The 20,628-nt window shown below is 38.3% G+C and overlaps 1 protein-coding gene across 1 annotated transcript; it reads left to right on the top strand.

The window, feature by feature from the left end:
* Nucleotides 1–13,884: 13,884 nt before the first annotated feature.
* LOC147567885 (uncharacterized) lies at nt 13,885–14,541 on the top strand. Its single transcript, XM_086658670.1, has one exon. The coding sequence runs from the start codon at nt 13,885–13,887 to the stop codon at nt 14,539–14,541; it is 657 nt and encodes a 218-aa protein (XP_086514796.1).
* The last annotated feature ends 6,087 nt before the right edge of the window (nt 14,542–20,628 follow it).

Genomic DNA, 20,628 nt, shown 5'->3' with positions numbered 1-20,628 from the left:
AAAGCTAAAACTTGTAAAAAGCGTTACAAAACTAGCTAATATCTGACGCAATTTCTTTTTGAAAGAAATTTAGGCTTCTTTCACAACCAATCAAGAGAACAAAGTGTTTGTTGCTCATGATAGTATTCTTCTAGTAATTAGCACACCTAGTAGTCTGGGAGAAAAGTACTAATTATTACAAAAATAAGTAAGAGAAAAGTACAAGTCGATTTATTTCGATCATGAGAAAAATCATGAAGAGTCATGAAGAACAATCATGAAACTTGTACAAGACGATTAAATTCAATGCTTTTGCAACAAACTGCGGCTCCTCAGAAAAGGAACGGTTAAAGATATGATCTTATAATTATAAACCCACCGCACAAAAGCGAATGTCATTCGCAGGAGAACTCTCAAAGCAAGTGAAAGTGTCTTTCAAGGAATATCTCAAAGTAGTTGAGAAAATTCCAAATTGTTGTTCAAAAGCCCTAAAAGGTCAAAAGTAAAATCTCAAAGATTCAGAAAATAAAGGTTATTTCTGAAGAGATAAAAGACCTGCGCAGAAACGGAAACTGACTCTAGATTTTGGCTAGAAGCCAAAATCATCATGAAACCCATATCTCGTCAAGACATGAAGCTTGATTGGTTTTCCAAACTAGAAAACTGAGAAGGATGGAAACATTCATGTTTCCCGAAACTAGACAAGAAGAATAAGAATCTTCCAATCAAGTTATGTCCATAGGCATGCTTGAGAAATACATCGACGGATTAAAAGCACGCAAGAGTCAGAATCTGATGTGACACGAAAATGTCACATTTGGAGAGCCTAACTTAGACTAATTAGTCCTTATCGAGTGTTATCAATAATATTTTATGTGTTTTTCTTGTTTAGGTACCATATTTGGAGCTAAACATGGAATTCGGAATAAAGATGGCGAATTATCACTATCATTTCATGTGCCCAAAATGAGAGAAAAAGACTTCAAGCAAATCACATGAGAAGAGGAGTCAAAGACGAGCCCAACGGTGAAAACGGAAGTCAATTCCGAGTTCGGACGGAGAAGTTGTGAAAGAAAGAAGTCGAGGTTCGGTCTTAAAACAAGGATTCTATGAAGGCACCCTCCTTTGGTTATAATTCTAGAAGGCACCCTCTTGATTTCCATATGAAGTAATGAAACCCAAGCCCAAAGAAGATGAAAGAAGGAAGAGATTTTGGAGGCACCCAATGGACCTAAGTTTGAGTCAAAGTCAAGGTTGACTAAGTCTAGGGTTGGAGTCAAATACACTATTCATCTTCTTCTTTATTCATCATTCAACAACCAAGGAAGAGAGAGAGAGAGAAAGAGGCAAGAGGCTAGGGTTTGGTGTTCTTGAGAGCTAGAAAGAGAGCTTTGAAAGAGAAAGACAAGAGAGGAGAAGGAGGATCCGGCCAAAGCATAGGCCGGCCAGCACACTAGGCCGGCCTAGCTTTGGCCGGCCGAGCAGCAGCTCGGGCTGCTCGGGAAGGATGCTCGGGACGCGGGAGCTGTAGCACAGCACAAGGGATCGGAACAGCAGCTGCTAGCACACGGGACAGCACGGCTGGAGCAGCATATGCCGGCAGGAGCAGCTGCTGTTCGGTCTTCAGCACAGCAAGCTTCTCATGCTCGGCTGCAGCTCGGATCATGCCCGGGACGCGGATGCAGCTCGGGACGGCACCAGGGACGCGGCTGCAAGGCACGGGACAGCACCGGCCGGATGCACAAGGTCCGGGAAGGAGCTTTCTTGGCCGGATTTGTTTTTGGCCGGAAACCTAACTTTCTTTGATCGGATTTTTCATGGTGTTCCGGCAACTTTCTTGACTCAAAACCATAGGGCTTTTACTCCCCATGTCTTGATCTATCCTCCCATGTAGTTTGATTTGATTTTGGGTGAAAAATCTCTAGAGAGAGAAAGCTTGATGAAGCTTTAATGGAGGTTGTGTTCTAATTGGAGAAGATGATGGTGGTCGCTATGGGGAACCCCGAAATTGCTAAGGGGAGATCGGCTGCAACTAAAAACTTATATTTTCCGACGATCTTAGCCTCGAACCATCATCGAAAAAGGGGGATTCTCTCACCATTTCCTTTCCATTTCTTATTCAATCACCATATTTAGCTAAATCAAGTGTGTCGATTATATGAGATGAAATGTGATAAATTCGTGATTATGTTTAATATGATTTGATGTTTTGATTATGAGTTGATGTTCATTTGATTCGATTATCGTTTCGATCGTATTTTCATGTGTCTTGTCAAGCACTTCGCATAGTTAATAGACGAAACGAAGTATTCGATATCGATAGTAGTCTAAGTCATAATTTCATGTGTCTTGTCATGCACTTCACATAGTTAGGCGACTAAACGACACTTTCGGCGACTCGGGATTAACCGATTTAGGACGTTTGTTTGACTAAGTATGATCTCCGGATATACGTAGTACTTATAGATATCACTTTAGGAGTCGAACATTAATTGTATTCGACACGTTACATCGGACAATACATAGTTGTAGATTTATCATTATGGATTCCCGGACTTCGATACATTAACTCTCGTATTCGGATACTCTTGAAGCATGATTTGATTGTGATGATTGACTTATTATTTGTTTACATGTGAGTTTAATTATCTTCGTCTAGTTTTATAAACTAGAAGCCTTGATCTTAATGGTCTATTGACACAAACTTTGATAATGCGTACTTAGTTTGATATTCGATGCTTATTAACCTTTGATCGGTTATACTTAGTTTGACGTATTATACTTATTAGTGTCATTCTTGTTCATTTTCAATTCAGTAGATAATGTGTGTAAGTTTGATAGCCGATGCTTAGTGACGTTTGATCGGTTATGCTTAGTTAGACACATGACGCTTGGGATTGTCAATGTGGGTGAAGATAATTACATTTTCATGTGAATAGATCCATAGTACTTGTCACTTTCGATTTTGTGGATCGAAGTATCCGTCTCAATCGATCTTTGCCCAAATCAACTCTTACCGTCTCCCGACTCTTGTTCCTCCGACTCTTCTCTCGAATCTCTCTCGCCCGTTTACTTTATCGTTTAATTAGTTTATTTCTTCTCTTATTACTTATTCAATCTAAAAACCCCATTTATCTTTGTTTCCTTTCCTATTTAGTCTAAGTTAGCATTTGATACATAGACCGGGGGATAAGACCCTTCGTTATCCAAACTACCAACTTATCCTTGGATCGACTCCGGTTTTACCGGTTACTACTTGATACCTCCGCTTGGGTGTGCAACCTTTTCGGGTGCATCAGAATCCTCGATTCAAAGAGGCAATCAAAGAAGTTTGATTCCGGAGGAATGAAGAAAAATCTTGAATAACGAGTTTCAAGAAGGTAAGTGGGAGAATCAAACCTTTCGGGTCCGTATGCAGAGTACATACAAAAGATTGAGTACGACATAAGATGTTGTGTAACAGTGAACACACTGACTCAATAAAAGGACCACACACAAGGATGAAATGCCATTTTGGGCATCTGAAGATCTATAAGCATAGATCAAAAAGATGATAGGATTAGAGACTCAGTACGCTGAGATGCTTGAGATCCGAAATAGAAAATCTAAGACTCGGAAAAGTCTAAAAGAATTTCGACCCGAAACTTATGACAAAGAGCGTTGCCAAATTGGAGTTTGAAAAGACACCGATGAGCAAGCACGCATGAGAGAGACGTTTATGTTTGAAAACATAAAGTCAAGCCATGTTAAACGTGATTAGCATTTAGACATCCAATTCGGATTGGAAACCCGAAATACTACTGAAACATCCTAGAACGCTAAAGGATGAAAGTAGTACAAATAGTCATCGTAGCAAACTTCCAGACATGGAAGGAAAGTAGGCTTAAAAGTGTTTAAGCCGTAACCGTTGCAAATTCTACATAAGAAATTAAAAGCCTTAACTCTAGTAAAGATTACTAGATATTATTAAGGTTGAAGATAGCAATCTTCAAATTAATTGATAATAAGCAAAGTTTAAAACCGACTACCACGGTAGTCAAACTAAACTGTCACCTAAGACATAGTATGAGATTCATACACAATCTAAGGCATGAGGTAAATTTGGAATAAACCTCGACAAGTAAAACTGAGTGGGTAAAAAGAGTTTTATGAAAGAGGCTCAGATTTACAACTCTCGTTATCAAAAATAATAGAGTTATATCACAAGTCGTCTAAATTTAGTTTAGTGTTTAAACGACAGTCCATTGATGATAAAACATTCCGAATAGGTTTGTCAGATACGTGATCTGATGAATGAAACCCTATTAAGTGAACTTGGAATATTTATTGTCAAATCCCTAGTCCATGTCATTGCATGGACAACAATGACTCATGAAGACTAGTACGGGAGTCGATGGGATAGCGCAGTTTCATGGGCTATAAGAATAGTGTATTTGATTCGACTGCGTGGGTGTGTAAAAGGTTTATACACTGGATAACCCTCTAATGAGAAGTACATGACACTTGATGAACGTCAAATACTTCTCAATAGACAAGATTGGAGAGATTCCTTATGTAAGGAATGTCCGACTTTGGTTCCGTCGAACACCACGCCGTAAAAGGAGGTGATAAAGACAGATACTGGGAAGGGCAGGATAGACATGAAAGCACAAGAATGAATTGTGTCATCCTAATCACATTAGGTCAAAAGTGTCTCAAGGCCACTTGATGAGTGACAACTGAAAAATGCGTGGCCACGCTCAAACGGATTAAGAATTAATCGTTTGTCTTTTACAGTTGTACTCGGAGATAAAGAAAGTCTTAATCACGTGACGTATCATATGGGATACTAAATTGACACGAGAATCGAGGCATTGCACTTGTTCTAAGTCCAAGTGGGAGTCTGAAGGAGTTGAAGCAGATGTCCTTCGACCAAGATGGCAATGCGAGCAATATGTCGGCTAGGAAAATTGATGAAGAAGATCATCAAGTTCGATTGATTTAGGGGTCGTAGTGTTTAGCTAGAAACCAACTACGATCGTCGAATTACGAAGTAATTCGCGGCTAACTTCGATCGGATCCTACATCGAGTTACACATAAGAATGAATTTTTAATAGGATGATATGACTTGTGGGAGTGTGATATAACATTGGGAATGTGCCATAAACATATATCACGGGTCTAAATAGAATTTGGGCAAAAGATAGCAAAAAGGTCCGAAATAAGGATTTTGGGCCTAGGCCGGTTCGGGTACTTCCGGGACTCGGATTGGGCTGAATTTTGGAGGGTGAGTTGCTAACATACCCAGTAGTATGAAAACAAAATTTCGTAGTGTTTGGACACCTCCTCCTTAGGGAATTGAGAAAATATCATTAATTGCTATTTTCGACTATTTTCCTAAATTTTATTCTAAAGGGTGTTTTGGGAAACCTTTGAGGAGGTGTATTCTTATTAGGGTTCTATATAAACACTCTTAGGGCAGAGAATAAGGTGTGAAGTTTCTCTCTAAGCTTTCTTACTCTACCACATCAAGTAGAGAGGAAAAAGTGAGCTAATTCCCAAGCTATCTTCTAGTCAAGCAAGAAGAAGGTCTTCTTATTATCGAACCACCATTGGAGTGCTAGCGAGCTTTCAAGGAGGGATATTAAATACACCGTTCGGTGTCCCAAGTAGAGGAGCTACGTTTGAAGCTCTTGGTCTTCTTTAATCTATTCGACTAGCTCGAGGGAAATAGCGATTAAGGTAATCTACTATCTTCCTATTAGTTAATTACTAGTTTTGCATGATGATCTTTGGAATACTAGTGTTAGACATTAGATGTCGTTATCCGCTATAAACACTAGTATAAGGGTATAATACCCTACAGTAACAACCTGAGTGACTCATTTAAGGTTTTACCTATCTTTGCTCAATCGATATTGAAATTAGGTGATAGATGTATTCTGTTGTCTTCCCTTAGGATGACTTTCAGATTGCCTTGGAGGTCTCGTACCTCCCCATTTATGACTTCTATTGGAATTTTTTCCTCAGTTTGTCTTAATGGTCGTGCTAGCATCCATTGCTCTTTCAAAGAGAATGTTATACGATTGCTTGCAAAAGGCTTTTGACCTTTTCTTGTATGAGTCAACATTGGGATTGGGTATTCTAGTGACCTTCCTTTTGAATCTGAGAACTATTCTCGGATTCATTCTTCCATTCTAGGAAGTGGATCAACACCTCGCTTAGGTGTGGTTTAAAGTTGAAATCGTTTCCTAGTGTCATCTTTAAAACTACATAAAGAAATGGCAAAGTTTTAAAACTCGTTATCGTTTTTGAAAAACATTAGTTTTCCCACATTATTCAATATAAAATCGTCCCCGATTGAATAAGTGATTCCAAGACCCCAGTTCTTCGGAGTAAAGCGGACTAGGGCCCCACCCTTTGACTCCGTCGTTCCGGGTGAGCGAACTACTTCACTTATCATACCTTATAACTCTTGGTTGATAGATTTCATTGATGAATGATTAATCTATCCTTTTGCCTCGAGTATCTAAGACTCTCTTGCTGATCTCGTTGAGTAGAACCATTTAGACATGTAGGCCTCTTCTATAGACCTACCCGCATTGTCCCAAGGTGGAGGAGGTACTCTGCGAAGGCCGACCCACCTTCCTCGAACAAGGGCGCAACGAGTGTCTTAATCTGGATAGGCACTTTACTCAAGATTATTTTAGGGACTTTTACGCTAGTCTGACGTTTGTTATAGTGAACTATTTAACCTAACTAACATCCACGACATAAAGCGTAAATAAGTAAGTAAATGCGCGCGAGAACGAGAAAGTAAATCAAGCAGACATGGATCCTACTATGGCCCCTAACCTAGAAGATCTAATCTCCTTTGGTTTTTTGTCTTGTTTCACCTTTTGGTTCTTCTTAGATCGCCTCCATTGATTTCTCTCACTTGCTTTTGGATTCCTTCCTCGAGTTTCTTCAATAGACTCATAGATCCTAAACTCTAATTACAAGACTCTAACGATTCGCAGATCGTATAAACTTTAAATTAAAATTAATTACAAATTATGTACCTATTTGTGCTTAATACAAGAATAAAGAAACACTTTCTATGGCCAAACTAGTTTCCCGCATTCACATCACATGCAATCATATAATATATCAAGGCTAAGAATTATATATGCATAATCCGGGAGATACTTTTGTCGACATCCCATGTCACATTACGGACCTTAAGTCTAAATTCGAAGAATTCGACTAATGGTGCGTTCTTGTTTTATCTTTTATTATTTCTAAAATCAACTTTAAGAAAAACTCCATTTTGGGCTCGAGAAAGCCCGGGTCAATTTCGGAAAAAACTTGGTTCGATTCTTAATGATTTCATAAATCAATTTAAAGAGAAACCTGTTTTGGCCTTCCGGATGGCCCGGATTAATTTTGGAATTATTTGGTTGGAACCGGAAGAAAATTTAGCAAAAACTCCCACTCGAATGATGGTCCCTTTTCATGGTCCTAAAAGGCTCGAAAAAGCCCGGGACAAGTCCTAGAAATGTCCCGGCCCAAGCCCACAAAAGGGCTCGGACAAGATCCAGACATGACACGACTCATAGGGCCGACAGGTCCTGGCCGAGGCCTTTAGGCATGATCTCGTCCTGGCCGGAGCCAGGACGCTAGTCCATGCACAAGACGCGTCCCAGACGCATGTTGTGCTGGACCGGACCAGCACTAGGTGTCTCGGACCTAGTCCGAGACACCCAGGACCTCCCAGACGCATCTGGTCGAGTGCTCTGGACGCGTCCAGGAGCTTCTGGTCCAGCCAGGAAGCTTCCTGGCCGGACACTAGGGTTTTCCAAAAAACCCTAGTTTCCAAATTTTGAAATCCTTTTAGAACTCTTCTAAATTTTTTTAAACTTTTAGAAACTTTTAAAATATTCCAAATTTTGTTTTTGGGAGTTTCCTAAAACACAAAACAAGGAATTTTAGAATACTTCTAAAATTCCAAATTTTTGTTTTTGAGAGTTTCCTAAAACTCAAAAACAACTCTTTAATCAAACCAATTTGGATCAAAATCTTAGGGTTCTGAAAAACTATCAAGTACAAATTTTGAAATATTTTGAAAAATCTTGAATCCCATTCAAATTCAATCAAAATTTTGTGTTCAAAACACTTTTAAACACAATAATCTATCTAGAAAAGCATGGAATTGGTCCAAAACTTAGATAAGATAGGCTAATTGCAAAAGGCTTTGACGCCACTGTAGGGATTTACACCCTTATTCTAATATCAATGGCGAAAATAAGACATCTGATGTCTACATTAGTATTCCCAGGATCACATGCATAACCCCATAATAATACTAAGCAAAACTAGAAGATGAATACCTTATTCGCTAGTTTTTCCCTCGAACCTTTCCAATTGCTTTTGAGAAGACCAAGAGCTTTAAACGTAGCTCCTCTACTTGGGACACGAGCAATCAACTTGATCTCCCACCTTGTTGTTAGCTAGCAGACCAATGGTGGTTGGATACAAGAACTCCTTCTTCTTTGACTAGATAGATAGTTGGGAATTAGCTCACTTTCTCCTCTCTACTTGATGTGGTAGAGTAAGAAAGCTTAGAGAGAAATTCCACACCTTATTCTCTTCCCTAAGAGTGTTTATATAGAACCCTAATAAGAATCCACCTCCTTTTAGGTTTCCTAAAACATCCTTTAGAATAAGATTTAGGGAAATTGTCGAAAATAGCAACTAGTTGTTATTTTCTCAATTTCCTAAGGAGATGAAGTCCAAACCCTGCCAAAATTGTCAGATTTAATGTTCATAACATAAAGAAACGTCTCTCGAAAAATCAGCCCAATCCGAGCCCTAAAAGTGCTCGAATCGGTTTAGGCCCAAAACCCCGTTTTTAGGCTTTTTGTACTATCTTTGCCTAATTTCTCTTTAGGCCTATGAGATATATTTATGGGACACTCCCATTATTATATCTCACTCCCACTAGTCATATCTTAGATCAAATTGACACTCTTATGTGTAACCCGTTGTAGGATCCGGTCGAAGTTAGCCGCGAATTACTTCGTAATTCGACGATCGTGGTTGGTTTCTAGCTTAAACTCCACGGCCCCTAAATCAACCGGACTTGATGATCTTCTCCATCAATTGTCCTAGCCGACAAATTGCTCGCATTGCATCCTTGGTCGAAGGACATATCCTTCAACTCTTTCAAGTACCCCTCTGAATCGACTCTTGCCCGAGTCTTCTTACAACTATTTCCCGAATTACTCTCATCTCTTCCTTAGATAGTCTAGTTACTTCTCTTTATTTTAAATCAATCAAAAACCCAATTATCATCGTTTTATTTTAGTCTGAGATAGTGAGTGATACCTAGACCGGTGGGCCTGACTCCCTCGATATAAATTACCTTCCTATCCTTGTAGAACGACCCCGGTCTTACCGGGTTTTATTACTTGACGCTTGTATACTTGCGGCTAGAAAGACCTTTTAGGTGTACCTTTTTAGGCCATCAATAACCATCCACGACATAAAATGTAAATAAATAAGTAAATGCGCGCGAGCACATAAATCAAGCACATAAGGATCTTAGTATGACCCCTAACATAAAAAAATCTAATCTTGTTTGGTTTCTTTTTGTTTCGCTTTTTGTTCGTCTAGGACCTCCATCCTTTAACCTCCATTAGTTTCTCCGACCCAAATCAGAATCTCATCCTTCGGTTCTTTGATGGACTCTATAGACCCTAAACTCTAATTATAAGACTCAATGATCACAGATCGTATAAAACTTGAAATTAAAATTTATTACATCAAGACACATTTATGCTTATAAACAAGGATAAAAACCCTTCTACTGCCATACTAGTTTCCACATTCACATTCATACTTTACATAATAATATGACATTCATAATATAATAAAGTATGTATGGTCATTAAGACTCATCTCCAAGGTCGAATTTAGGTTTGCTACATCTAGATAGCTTTGAGGGAGGAAATATTGACATCTCTATGCCAAACAACCCTTAATTCAATTTTTGTGAAATTCGGACTATCGACGCGTTTTTGTTTTATCCTTATTGATTTCCAAAATTAAAATTAGGAAAAACCTTGTTTGGGCCTACAGACGGTCCAGGTCAATTTCGGAAAAATTCGTGTGGAACCGAGAAAATAATCGAAGAAAAGACGATATGATCCCATCAATCGGGACTTGGTTGTCTCCGAAACCTACTAGATAAGATCCATAGGGTTTTAAATACTAATAACTTACCGCGAGTTTCTGGAAGCATGTCCGACTCATGACTTCGGCTGCGCTGCCTGTATCGACCAAGATTCTGCCAACGTTTTAATTTTTTGTTAACGTCGTAATCACCAATGGGTCGGTGTGTGGTGCGATTACACTTATCAGATCGTCATCTGTGAAGATTATAGGCGGAGTTTCTGTTCTCAGTTGCCGCTTTTGCTTCGTTGTCGTATCTCCACCGGGAGCCGGTCCTCCGGCGATGGTATTGATACTACCCATCACTCATGTGTTTTCTGCGGGTCCCTTTTCTTTCTCGTGTTTTCTGACCGAAGTGGAGTGGGTGTTTGTGTCGAGCACGGACCCCACTCCTCCTTTTCCTGAGAGCTTCTTTACTTTGTACTCGAGGGATTGGTATTTCCGTTTGATGTATTTGTCGAGCTCTTCTTTCTTAGGAGCTCTTCTATCAAGTTCTTCAGGTGTCAGAGGTTATCTGTTTTATGGTCGTATCCTCTGTGGAAAGCACACCACGTTGTCAGGTCCCTTGCCCCGAAATTGTCTTTGTCATCGTTGGGCTTAGGTAGCTGAACTTTGTCTTTCTTGACAACAATTTGCCAGATCTCTTCCCTTTTCATGTAAGAGGTGTGTAAGACCTCCTTCGTCTTTCTGTAGTCCTCCTCTATCTTTATAATATGCTGCACTTTCTTTATGAATTCCTCGAGGTTGCGAAGTTTGTTGTTCGTGATTTCGTGGATGACATCGTCTTGTTTTATTCCTCTTGTCAAGGCTATGTGAGCGAATTTAGAGTCAAGTTCAGGTACTTGAGCTCATATCAAACAGATTCTCAGCCTTTTGCACCGCATAGCTCCCCTAGAAAGCGGTGCAGAAAGCTCGTGCTAGTTTGTCAAAAATGTGTATGGATCCTGCTTCAAGGGCTTGATACCATGCTTGTGCGGGTCCCTTCAGGGTTGTAGCAAAGACCAGGCACCATACGGATTGGTCTATTGTGCTCAGGCTCATTAATGAGATGTAGTTCGCCAGGAATATGTTAGGGTCCCCGGTTTCATCGTAATTGTCGAGGTTGGGGCACTTGAGGTTGTGTTTGATATCTGGGAAATAATTCCATGGAAATAAATGAGTTTCCATGGAAATAGATGATATCAAACACATCTTGAAGTTTTTTGGCCTTGGGCCTCTAATATTCCAGCGCTCAGGGGTGGCAAACCTATTTGTGTCCTTGTCGGGGCACTGTTTTCTTCATAGAGTTTTGTCAGCTCTGTCACTTAATGTAGGAGCAAGTCGCCCATGGTTCGGTCATGAGCAGCCTCGAATCTGCCCCTTAGGGGCTCCGGGATGTATGGTCGATGTAGGTCCAGAATTCCTGATTGATCTTGCTCCCTTTTCTTATATAGCTTCCTGAGAGCCTCCATTCGGTCCTCATCGTGACGTGTTGCGAAAGCGTTGGCTGGTGCGGAGATGAGCTTCCGCGAGAGGCTTTTAACTTTCTTCATCTTTTCTCCAGCCCTTCATTCCCTCCAAACCAAATATGCATCCTCTTTGGCTTTGCGGAGGTTCTCGCGAAGGCAACATACGTTTTCATCACTGTGAAGTTTTTCTGCCTTGAGGCGCTCGAACTCGGCCATTAGTTCCTCCAATTGAGAGACGTTCTGCTCCGTTATGGGTATCCTCTTGTGGAAACATCGCTGAAGCAGCAAAATAGTAAAGGTAATTCAAAAAAGAACTGAGAAAGGATTCGGGTTACCGAACTGATGATGTTGCTGGAGGTAGCCCTCCTTCCAGCGCCAATTGCTGATGTCATAAAATGTCAATCAAGTTATCAGTCTGAAATAAGAGTCTTGAGCTGAATCGCGTCTGATTGAATGATAGTGTTCCTTTGATTCCCGCTCCTACTCTTGGAAACCTCGAGGAGAAGCTGCAAAAAGTTAGGAGACCTCTCTGACGCTCAAGATGGTCAAATTGCTCTTTCCAGTTAGTGTTTCCTTTTGAGTTTATCTCGTATCTAGGATAATTAGAAATTCCTTTGTTCAATGATCCTTCGTAGATATCCTACCGAGTTAATAGATCTTCGAGGAAATGTTTCCTCTTTGAGACTCTTGAAGCGGAAGTTAATCAAATACTCTTAGCCTATTGAGATCTTTAGGAAGATTCGTGATTCAGTCGGTAAGCGTGCGGTGCGCTTCTGCCTTCCCATGATCATGGTGTAAGGCATCGGCTTGACTTACTTACAACCCCTATTCTTCTTGCGAATCCGAGGACAGACCTGGTTGTGTTTGAGGTAGGGCAGGGATGGAACTCTTTAGATGATCTTGCCGACTTCTCGATTCTGGGCTGAGGTGGCATACCTATTTGGGTTTAGTTTTCATGTTGCTTTGAGACGGGTTGCCCCTTGGGCATTTGGTCTTTTCTTGACTTCTTGACGTTAGTCAACGGATGACCATTTTATGTATCATCAAGTTCCTTCTATTTTCGCAATTGTGTTTATTCAATTCATGATATATATTCACATTCGTAATGTGTTCACATCATGTAATGAATGTATAACTCTCATAATCCTAGTAAGAAAAACATGTACCAAATCTTGATTTCATAACACAAAATTAAAATTTCTAATTAAATCAAGGTGACCAATATATGGACAACCAAATGTCTTATATGGACAACAGTTTTTGGGTCCGGCTCAAGTCAACTGTGCTTGGCTTTTTTGGGTCGCGCCGTTGTGATTTCCTCAGTGGCGGCGGCAGTACCCCGATACCAAATGCAATGCTTCGCCATTCCCAAAGGCGTTAGCAATTTCATTGAGACTTTGCAAAGGTCTTTTTGGTGGGGTAAAACCAAATCTATTCACACTATTCACTGGTCGAAAATCTGCTGCCCGCGCAGGTTTGGGGGGTTGGGCCTGCGGCTCCCTCACCTTGACAATGAAGCTTTCTTGGGCAAACTGTGTTGGCGCCTCCTCAAATTTCCGAATTCTCCCTGGGCCCAGCTTCTCAAAGTTAAATATTTCCCTAAAGTCAGTAAACCATCTACACCCAAGCAGCAACACTCCTGTGTGTGGAAGTCTTTGGCGGGTCCTTTGAATGAGATATCTAAGTTCATTTTTTGGGATGTGAATAAGGGTACGAATGTTAACATCTGGAACGACTACTGGATTCCCAACCATAGACCTCTGTTAATGAATCACAATAATTGTCCCTTTGATTTGGTTCAAAACTTGATCTGTAATCATAATTGGAATATAGAACTGATAGACACTTATTTTACTGAGGATATTAAACGTGCTATCCTCAACATTAATATTCATCCTTATGCGGATGACAACATGATATGGTCTTTAACTAAATCAGGTATGTTTACTTTGAAATCGCTGTATTTTCAATTGAAAATGAGAGATACTAATGCTGATCTCACGAATTGGAATTTCATTTGGAATATTCAAACCATTCCTCGGATAAAACTATTCCTTTGGAAATGTTGCACCAACAGTCTCCCGGTTCGGGAAAAAAATCGGTAAATACATTGGCAATAACTATGTGTGCTCCTTCTGCACGGAAAGAGAAACTATCTCCCATATTCTGCTACACTGTAACTATGCTCGAGCTATTTGGCACTACTTTAATATCAGAACGAGTAATTTTCCTACAGTGATAGATTGGATTGTGTTTTGGCAAACGATGGATGATGAAGGTATGGCGAGGATGGCAAAAATAATGTGGTTTATATGGAAAGCACGATGTGAGAAAAGCTTCGGCAAGATGGACGGTACACCTTTACAGACCATTCACAGAATTCAATGCTTTGAGACAACCTTGCGGGTGCACAAACCTCAGAAAACGAAAGCTAATAAACCAAGTTGGCAACCTCCGGAACCTCCGTTTCTCAAGATTAATGTGGATGCTTCATTCACCAATCATGCAGAACCGGCGGGTATAGGGAGTATCATTCATGATGAACGGGGAGATTTCATAATAGCAAGGGCGGGCTCCATCAGAGGTCAAACAGCAGAGGAGTGTGAAAGTATAGCGCTACTGGAGGCAATCAAATGGGCGTCTGAACTCAACATTACCCATATCCAAATTGAAAGTGACAACTGCAACATCATCAACTATCTTAATAATCAGCAAGACAATATAAATTGGCAATCGAAGAACTACATAGATCAAATCAAATCTTTCAAGGGGAACTTCGTGCAACTCAAATTCCACTACGACCCGCGAACGATCAATACACAAGCAGATCATTTGGCCAAATGGGGACGGAAAGCTACTGAAAGGCGAACCTGGAACTCCAAAGAGGCAATGTTGACGGATCTGAATTTGTGTTTAGTTTGAGTTGTAGTCTTTTGTTCTGTCAGCAAAAAAAAAATATTAAAATAGTAACTAATCAAAGGATTATAAACAGATAAAATAAAAAATAAAAAAACCTGACTGTCATTCTTCTTCTTCTTATTTTCTTATTCTTTCATGGCTAATACAAGTAAACAACAACCTCAATCAATAAACAAATTAAATTCAATTTCTTTAAAGTTCAATATACGATCGAACCCAAACCAACTGAAGAAATTGAACAAAATATGATTCTTATTACTTGACCGAGACTTCTATATCTGCTTGGGGATAATTTCATAGATGAAATAGCCTGAAAAATGGATGAAAACTGAAAAATTTGGCACAATAAAACACTTTTTCAGATTCATGATTATGACAGGGAAGATGAAGGATGAAGGAAAAGGTTTTGCTTGATAATGGGAATCTCAGCTAAAGGACAACCAAAATCAATGATGGAAGCTAAGGTTGTAAACCCTAACCATGTCCCGTTCAAGAAGAACCATATAAACTCAGCATGTCCAAATAGTATGTAAGCTTCACTGTTGGTACTGCAGTTTTGTAAATTTCAGCACTTAATTCTATGAAAATGACCATTGTTCTTTGATTTAAACAAGGAATCAAGAACTTAATTAAAACAATTAAGAATCAAACACAGTGTTCTTTGATTTAGACACGAGCAAATCTGTCTGCTACGGACCAAAAGTTATGGTTTCTCAATCTCCATGGTTTTTAGGGTTCATGAACAACTTTTGGGTGATCACGTTGGAAAAACTCTCAAATATAACTTGGTCATTATGTATTCTTTGATTTTTTAGATATTGCCTTGATAAAAAAAAAAGGATTTTTGAGTGAGAGGCCCAAAAATGGAGGGTAAATAAGCATTACCCCCAGGCCCCAGCCCAAAAAAAAATTAGACCCCAGTCCAAATTGTCAGGACAGCTCACAGTTTTCTGGTTTTTATTTTATTTATCCCTCTTTTACCCCTCCACGGGAAAGTTCTGTGTTTTCTGACAATCTGACGGACGACAGCGAAGAAATTAATTCCCCGTACATGACGCCATGTCAGAGAAACATTCAGATTTTCTGAAAATTTAAAAATGGCGCCATTTTTTGACGAAATTTCAACCAATTTTTTTGGATCCCTCCCATTATATTTTGTTTCAACTCCTTCTTTCTTCTTATTTATACATCCAAAAATCTTCTTCATCATTCTTATTTTGTTTTTCACATTTTATCTTCTTCATCTCTTTCAATCTCTAAAAACATTAATTTTCTTTTCTTTCTCTCTCTAAAAGTTTTATTTTCTTATTTTTGGATGTTCATCATTCTTTTTTGTTTCGCATTTTATTTTCTTCATCTCTTTCAATCTCTAAAAACATCAATTTTCTGTTCTTACTCTCTCTAAAAGTTTTATGTTCTCATTTTTGGGTGTTCATCATTCTTATTTTGTTTCACATTTTATCTTCTTCATCTCTTTCAATCTCTAAAACATTAAAGTTTTCTGTCTTTCTCTCTCTAAAAGTTTTATGTTCTTATTTTTCTTCTTCATCACTCTTATTTGTTTCACATTTTATCTTCTTCATCTCTAAAAACATCAAAGTACATAACCAAATGTCCAGTGCACAGAACCATTTCCGGTACAGGAGAAAATTCCTAGTTCAAAAGTGTCCAGTACTAAACCAAATGGCCAGTACATAGAACAATTCCCGGTGCACAAGAAAATTCCCCAGTACAAAAATGTCTAGTACATAACCAAATGGCGAGTACACAGAACAATTCCCGGTACACAAGAAAATTCCCACTACAAAAATTTCTAGTACATAACCAAATGGCTTGTACACAGAACAATTCCCGGTACACAAAAAAATTCCCAGTACAAAAATGTGTAGTACATATCTAAAAAATGACCAGTACACTAAATAGTTCCCGATACACAAGAAAATTTCTTTATACAAATCAATGAAATACTACCAAAAATGAAGAAATTTGTTGAGATTGGAAAGAGATCAGAAATAAATCTGGAAAAAAAGAACGAAATTTGTTGAGATTGGAGAGAGAAATATGTGTGGGAGAAAATAAAAAAGAAATAAGAAATAAATCTGGAAAAAAGAACGAAAATGGCAAGTTGGTAAATTTTGTAATGGCAATTCTGTAAATTCGTGGAAAGTACAAGGTTTAATGTCAGGTGCGTCAGACTATTTTTCAAAAAAATTCGCATTTCCTGGGAATTTTCCAGTGGCAATTTTGTGAATTTATGGAAAGTACACAGTCTGATGGGAGGCGTGTCAGATTACTTGTCAGAAATTTTCGAGTTTCCCGAGAATTTTTCGATGGTCGTTTCGTAAATTTCAAAAAGAAGAAGGGTGTTTCGGAAACTCCACCCCTAGCCTGACTTTTTTGGACCTGCCCCTCATTCTTTATCTGCAGTGGGCCTGATACATATTGTTGGGCTGATATTGGGCCTTTTGCCCAACCCCTCTAAAAAAAACTTCTCCACAATTTCTCTTTCAGTCTTTCTACAGGTTGTGGAAAGATCAATAAGAAGACCTGGGGTTTATGGAAGAAGCAAATGGAGACTTAAAATAAAAAAAAAAACTCTAATTTTTCGTGGACATGAGAAAAATATATTAGATTAATGTCCCCTTGTAAAAATGTTGTCCATATAAGATTTCTAAGTTTTTCATTTGTCAACATAAAATGTTGTCCATATAAGATATCCGATTTTCCATATATTGGCCACCTTAAATCAATGTTAATTCACAAAGATGAAGTTATTTTCTTCTTCTAATATATTATTTTGTTGCATACGAACTTCTTAACCATATTCATTTGGCTGATTTAACAACATGCTAATGTTTTCTTACTATTAGTCATGAGTGACAAACATTTTTTTTTGTTATGACATATGGAATGAGGTTAAGTGGAAACCTTTAATTTTCATGTGATGCACGGGTGTTGATCTCTCTCAATGACTTCACTAAACGAAGCTCTGATGAGGAGGGTGGGATTCAGGCAGAATTCTCATTGGATAGTTCTGGACTGGTTCTTAAGACCTATAAGAAAACTTATATGCATTCACAGTTTGTACTTGCTATACTCACATTTTAGTTGGTTTGGTCAATCTAGAAATGACTTGGTTAATCTACTTTGACCAAGTCAAGCTTCATTTACACTCAGTATTTGGAAAATAGGGCTCAAAATAATCTTTTAAAAAATAAAATTTTCCACCGCTACCGAAACCTATGAATACCTTCATTGTTTCTCCTCCAATCACCCTCTGTCTCACCATTTAAAGTTTCTTTGAAGTTTCTTTGTCTGTAGGAACATCTCGAAATCACATTATTGTCTCCCTTCTAGTTTATTAGAATATATAGTCCCACATTGTCCCATTGATAAAATTCTTCTCTTGTACGACTCCTTATAAAGACCTTGTGTAAGAGCTATGATAATCAATACAAATCAATCACTTTCCTTTTTCTTTCATGGTATAAGAGCTTAGGTTTCTTGAGAATAGTTAGTCGCTCATACTCCTTATAAAGACCTTGTGTAAGAGCTATGATAATCAATACAAATCAATCACTTTCCTTTTTCTTTCATGGTATAAGAGCTTAGGTTTCTTGAGAATAGTTAGTCGCTCATAGTCTTCCGCTTCGCCGGCGGCGGTAGTCCCATTAATGACTACCGTCCGCTAGAATTTTCGTCGGTTTCTAGTTTTACTTCAAGTTTAGTATTTTTTTCAATAAGAGTAGTTTCTCTTCTATTGTTCAAATCTAGTCATTATTCAATACTCTTCTCAATAGTATTTGAAAATGACGAAGATTAACAAGAAGTAGAAATCAAAACAAAAGTGATTTGTTGAAGAAATCAAAAGATCTCAAACATTTTAAATGTCTCAAGTTCTCCACAACATTAAATCTATGTGGATCGATGGTCGTTTAAATAAAGGTCTATTTGAGATGTGAGAAATTGGAAAGCTTTTAGAAAGGGGGAAAGATTTCATGGGTTTTCTTGAACTAGTTATTTACCCCATGTTTATCTTGAAACTATGCTTATAGTTGTCCAAAATTTTGATCTACTAAATGATTCACACCACATGTTTGATAGAATGTGTGAAAGAGATGAAACTTATTCTCATAAAGGGGTTACTTTTGATTTTTTTTTTTTGTAAACATTTTTTGTGGGTTCGTTAATGGCGAGCGAATTCATCCTCTTGCTTGATTTACTCATACTTCTTATATCCAAGATGAGAACTCTCAAATGTTTGCTCCTTTAGTGAGCTAGTATGTTTCATTAAAACTTTCCTAATATGATCAAATGAAGAGGAGATAAGAGAAAGAGTACAAATGAAGAATTGAAGTGGGAAAATAAAGAATGATGATTGCTAGTGTTTATGTTTCACAAAATCAAGTAGATAAAAGGTTTGAATTGCATTGATGTTGTTGTTGGGGTAATAGTCGTGTGATGGCTATTAAAACAAAGATAGAAAGGACTATAAACAAAACCGGGCAATGGTTTGTAATTGTCAACCGAGCAATGGTTAGTAATTGTCACAAAGATAGGAGGGCAATGGATCGTAATGGATCATCATTGTCAAAAGATAGTCGGGCAATGGATCGTCATTGTCAAAAGATAGGAGGGCAATGGATCGTAATGGATCGTCATTGTCAAAAGATAGTAGGGCAATGGATCGTAATGGATCGTCATTGTCAATAGACCTGGCAATGGTGCCAACTTTTTTTCAAATGGAGAAAAGAAAAACAACAACAACAAAGAAGAACAAGAAAGAACAACAACAAAGAACGTCAACAACAACATAGCAACATCAACAACAACAAAAGAACAACATCTACAAATTTGCAAATGTCATTCGTTTGAGGAGGAATATTAGAATATATAGTCTCACATTGTCCCATTGATAAAACTCTTCTCTTCTACTACTCCTTATAAAGACCTTGTGTAAGATCTATGATAATCAATACAAATCAATCAATTTATTTTTTCTTTTTTCTTTGCATTGGTGAAGATTATGAAAAAATGTTCGAACTCTTATTTTTTAACCCAAAAAGAATTACAAAGACAGAAGAATCACCCATTAAATATATACACACATTTCATAATCTTCATTTCAAGTAATTTTGCAATAAAACTGGGACATTAATTGGAAAGGGAAAAATTTCAGGAAGGTAACTTATGAGAAGCACCTGTCCGATAGGTATAGATCCTTCGACACAAAGTTGTCGAAGGGTAACAGAATATATCACAGATATATTATAGAAGCAACCGACGAGTACCTCACAGATTTCCTTGGTAAAATGAGTATCAACATCCAAACATCAGCCATATTCATCTTTCTAACTTACTTCGTCGGTAATCGTTTGACCAACGCCCAACGGAAAACGTAAAGCTACCCCTACAAAATATGCTCACTTTTCCTTCTGTAAGATAAGTACCGACAGTGGAACATCTAAATTAGAGTTGTCAGCTTCCAATTATAGCGTCGATAACTGCTTCACTGACAGGAAGACTGAAATGTGTGTATACGTGAAAAATAAGTGTATGACGGTAAAAATGGGCCCGGCCTGTGAGTGTAGACGACCGTAAGTGTAGAAAAGTATATACAAAATTATACATTTTGGAATCTAAACTTAAAGATTGTTTGTGACTGTGAGTGTCTATAGCCCAGGGTGATGCCTATGCCAGTTGGCGTGCTTATAGAATCTTCCTGAAGTGGATTATGGTCAAGAAGTCCAAAAATATATAAAGCCTAATTTTTGGCCCAAACTCCGGATATCATCCACAGCCACAGGCGAACGGCTTATTTTCTCAGAAACTAAACTATCCAAGAATAAGTAATTAAGGCAACTCGGACCGACCTAATTCACGGCAAAGAGATCTTCCCAGTTTCCTAAAATTTTTAGAAACCCTAAATTTAGTAAGTAGAGTTGTTTTTTTTTGAAGAGTTGTTATTAGTATAGGAAAAAATATTAGAAATTCTCTCACTATATAAACATGAACTAGTCCAGCACTTTAATTCACTTCGCTTCATCACCCAGCTATAGTTTTCTTTTATCATTGTGAAATTTTCAACCA

The sequence above is a fragment of the Eschscholzia californica genome, unplaced genomic scaffold (assembly GCF_041429995.1).
Source record: "Eschscholzia californica isolate CP2 unplaced genomic scaffold, dmEscCali1.0.p SCAF_1, whole genome shotgun sequence".
Classification (NCBI taxonomy): domain Eukaryota; kingdom Viridiplantae; phylum Streptophyta; class Magnoliopsida; order Ranunculales; family Papaveraceae; genus Eschscholzia; species Eschscholzia californica.
The sequence above is the reverse complement of the archived record's forward strand: the minus strand, read 5'-3'. Positions and strand labels throughout refer to the sequence as shown.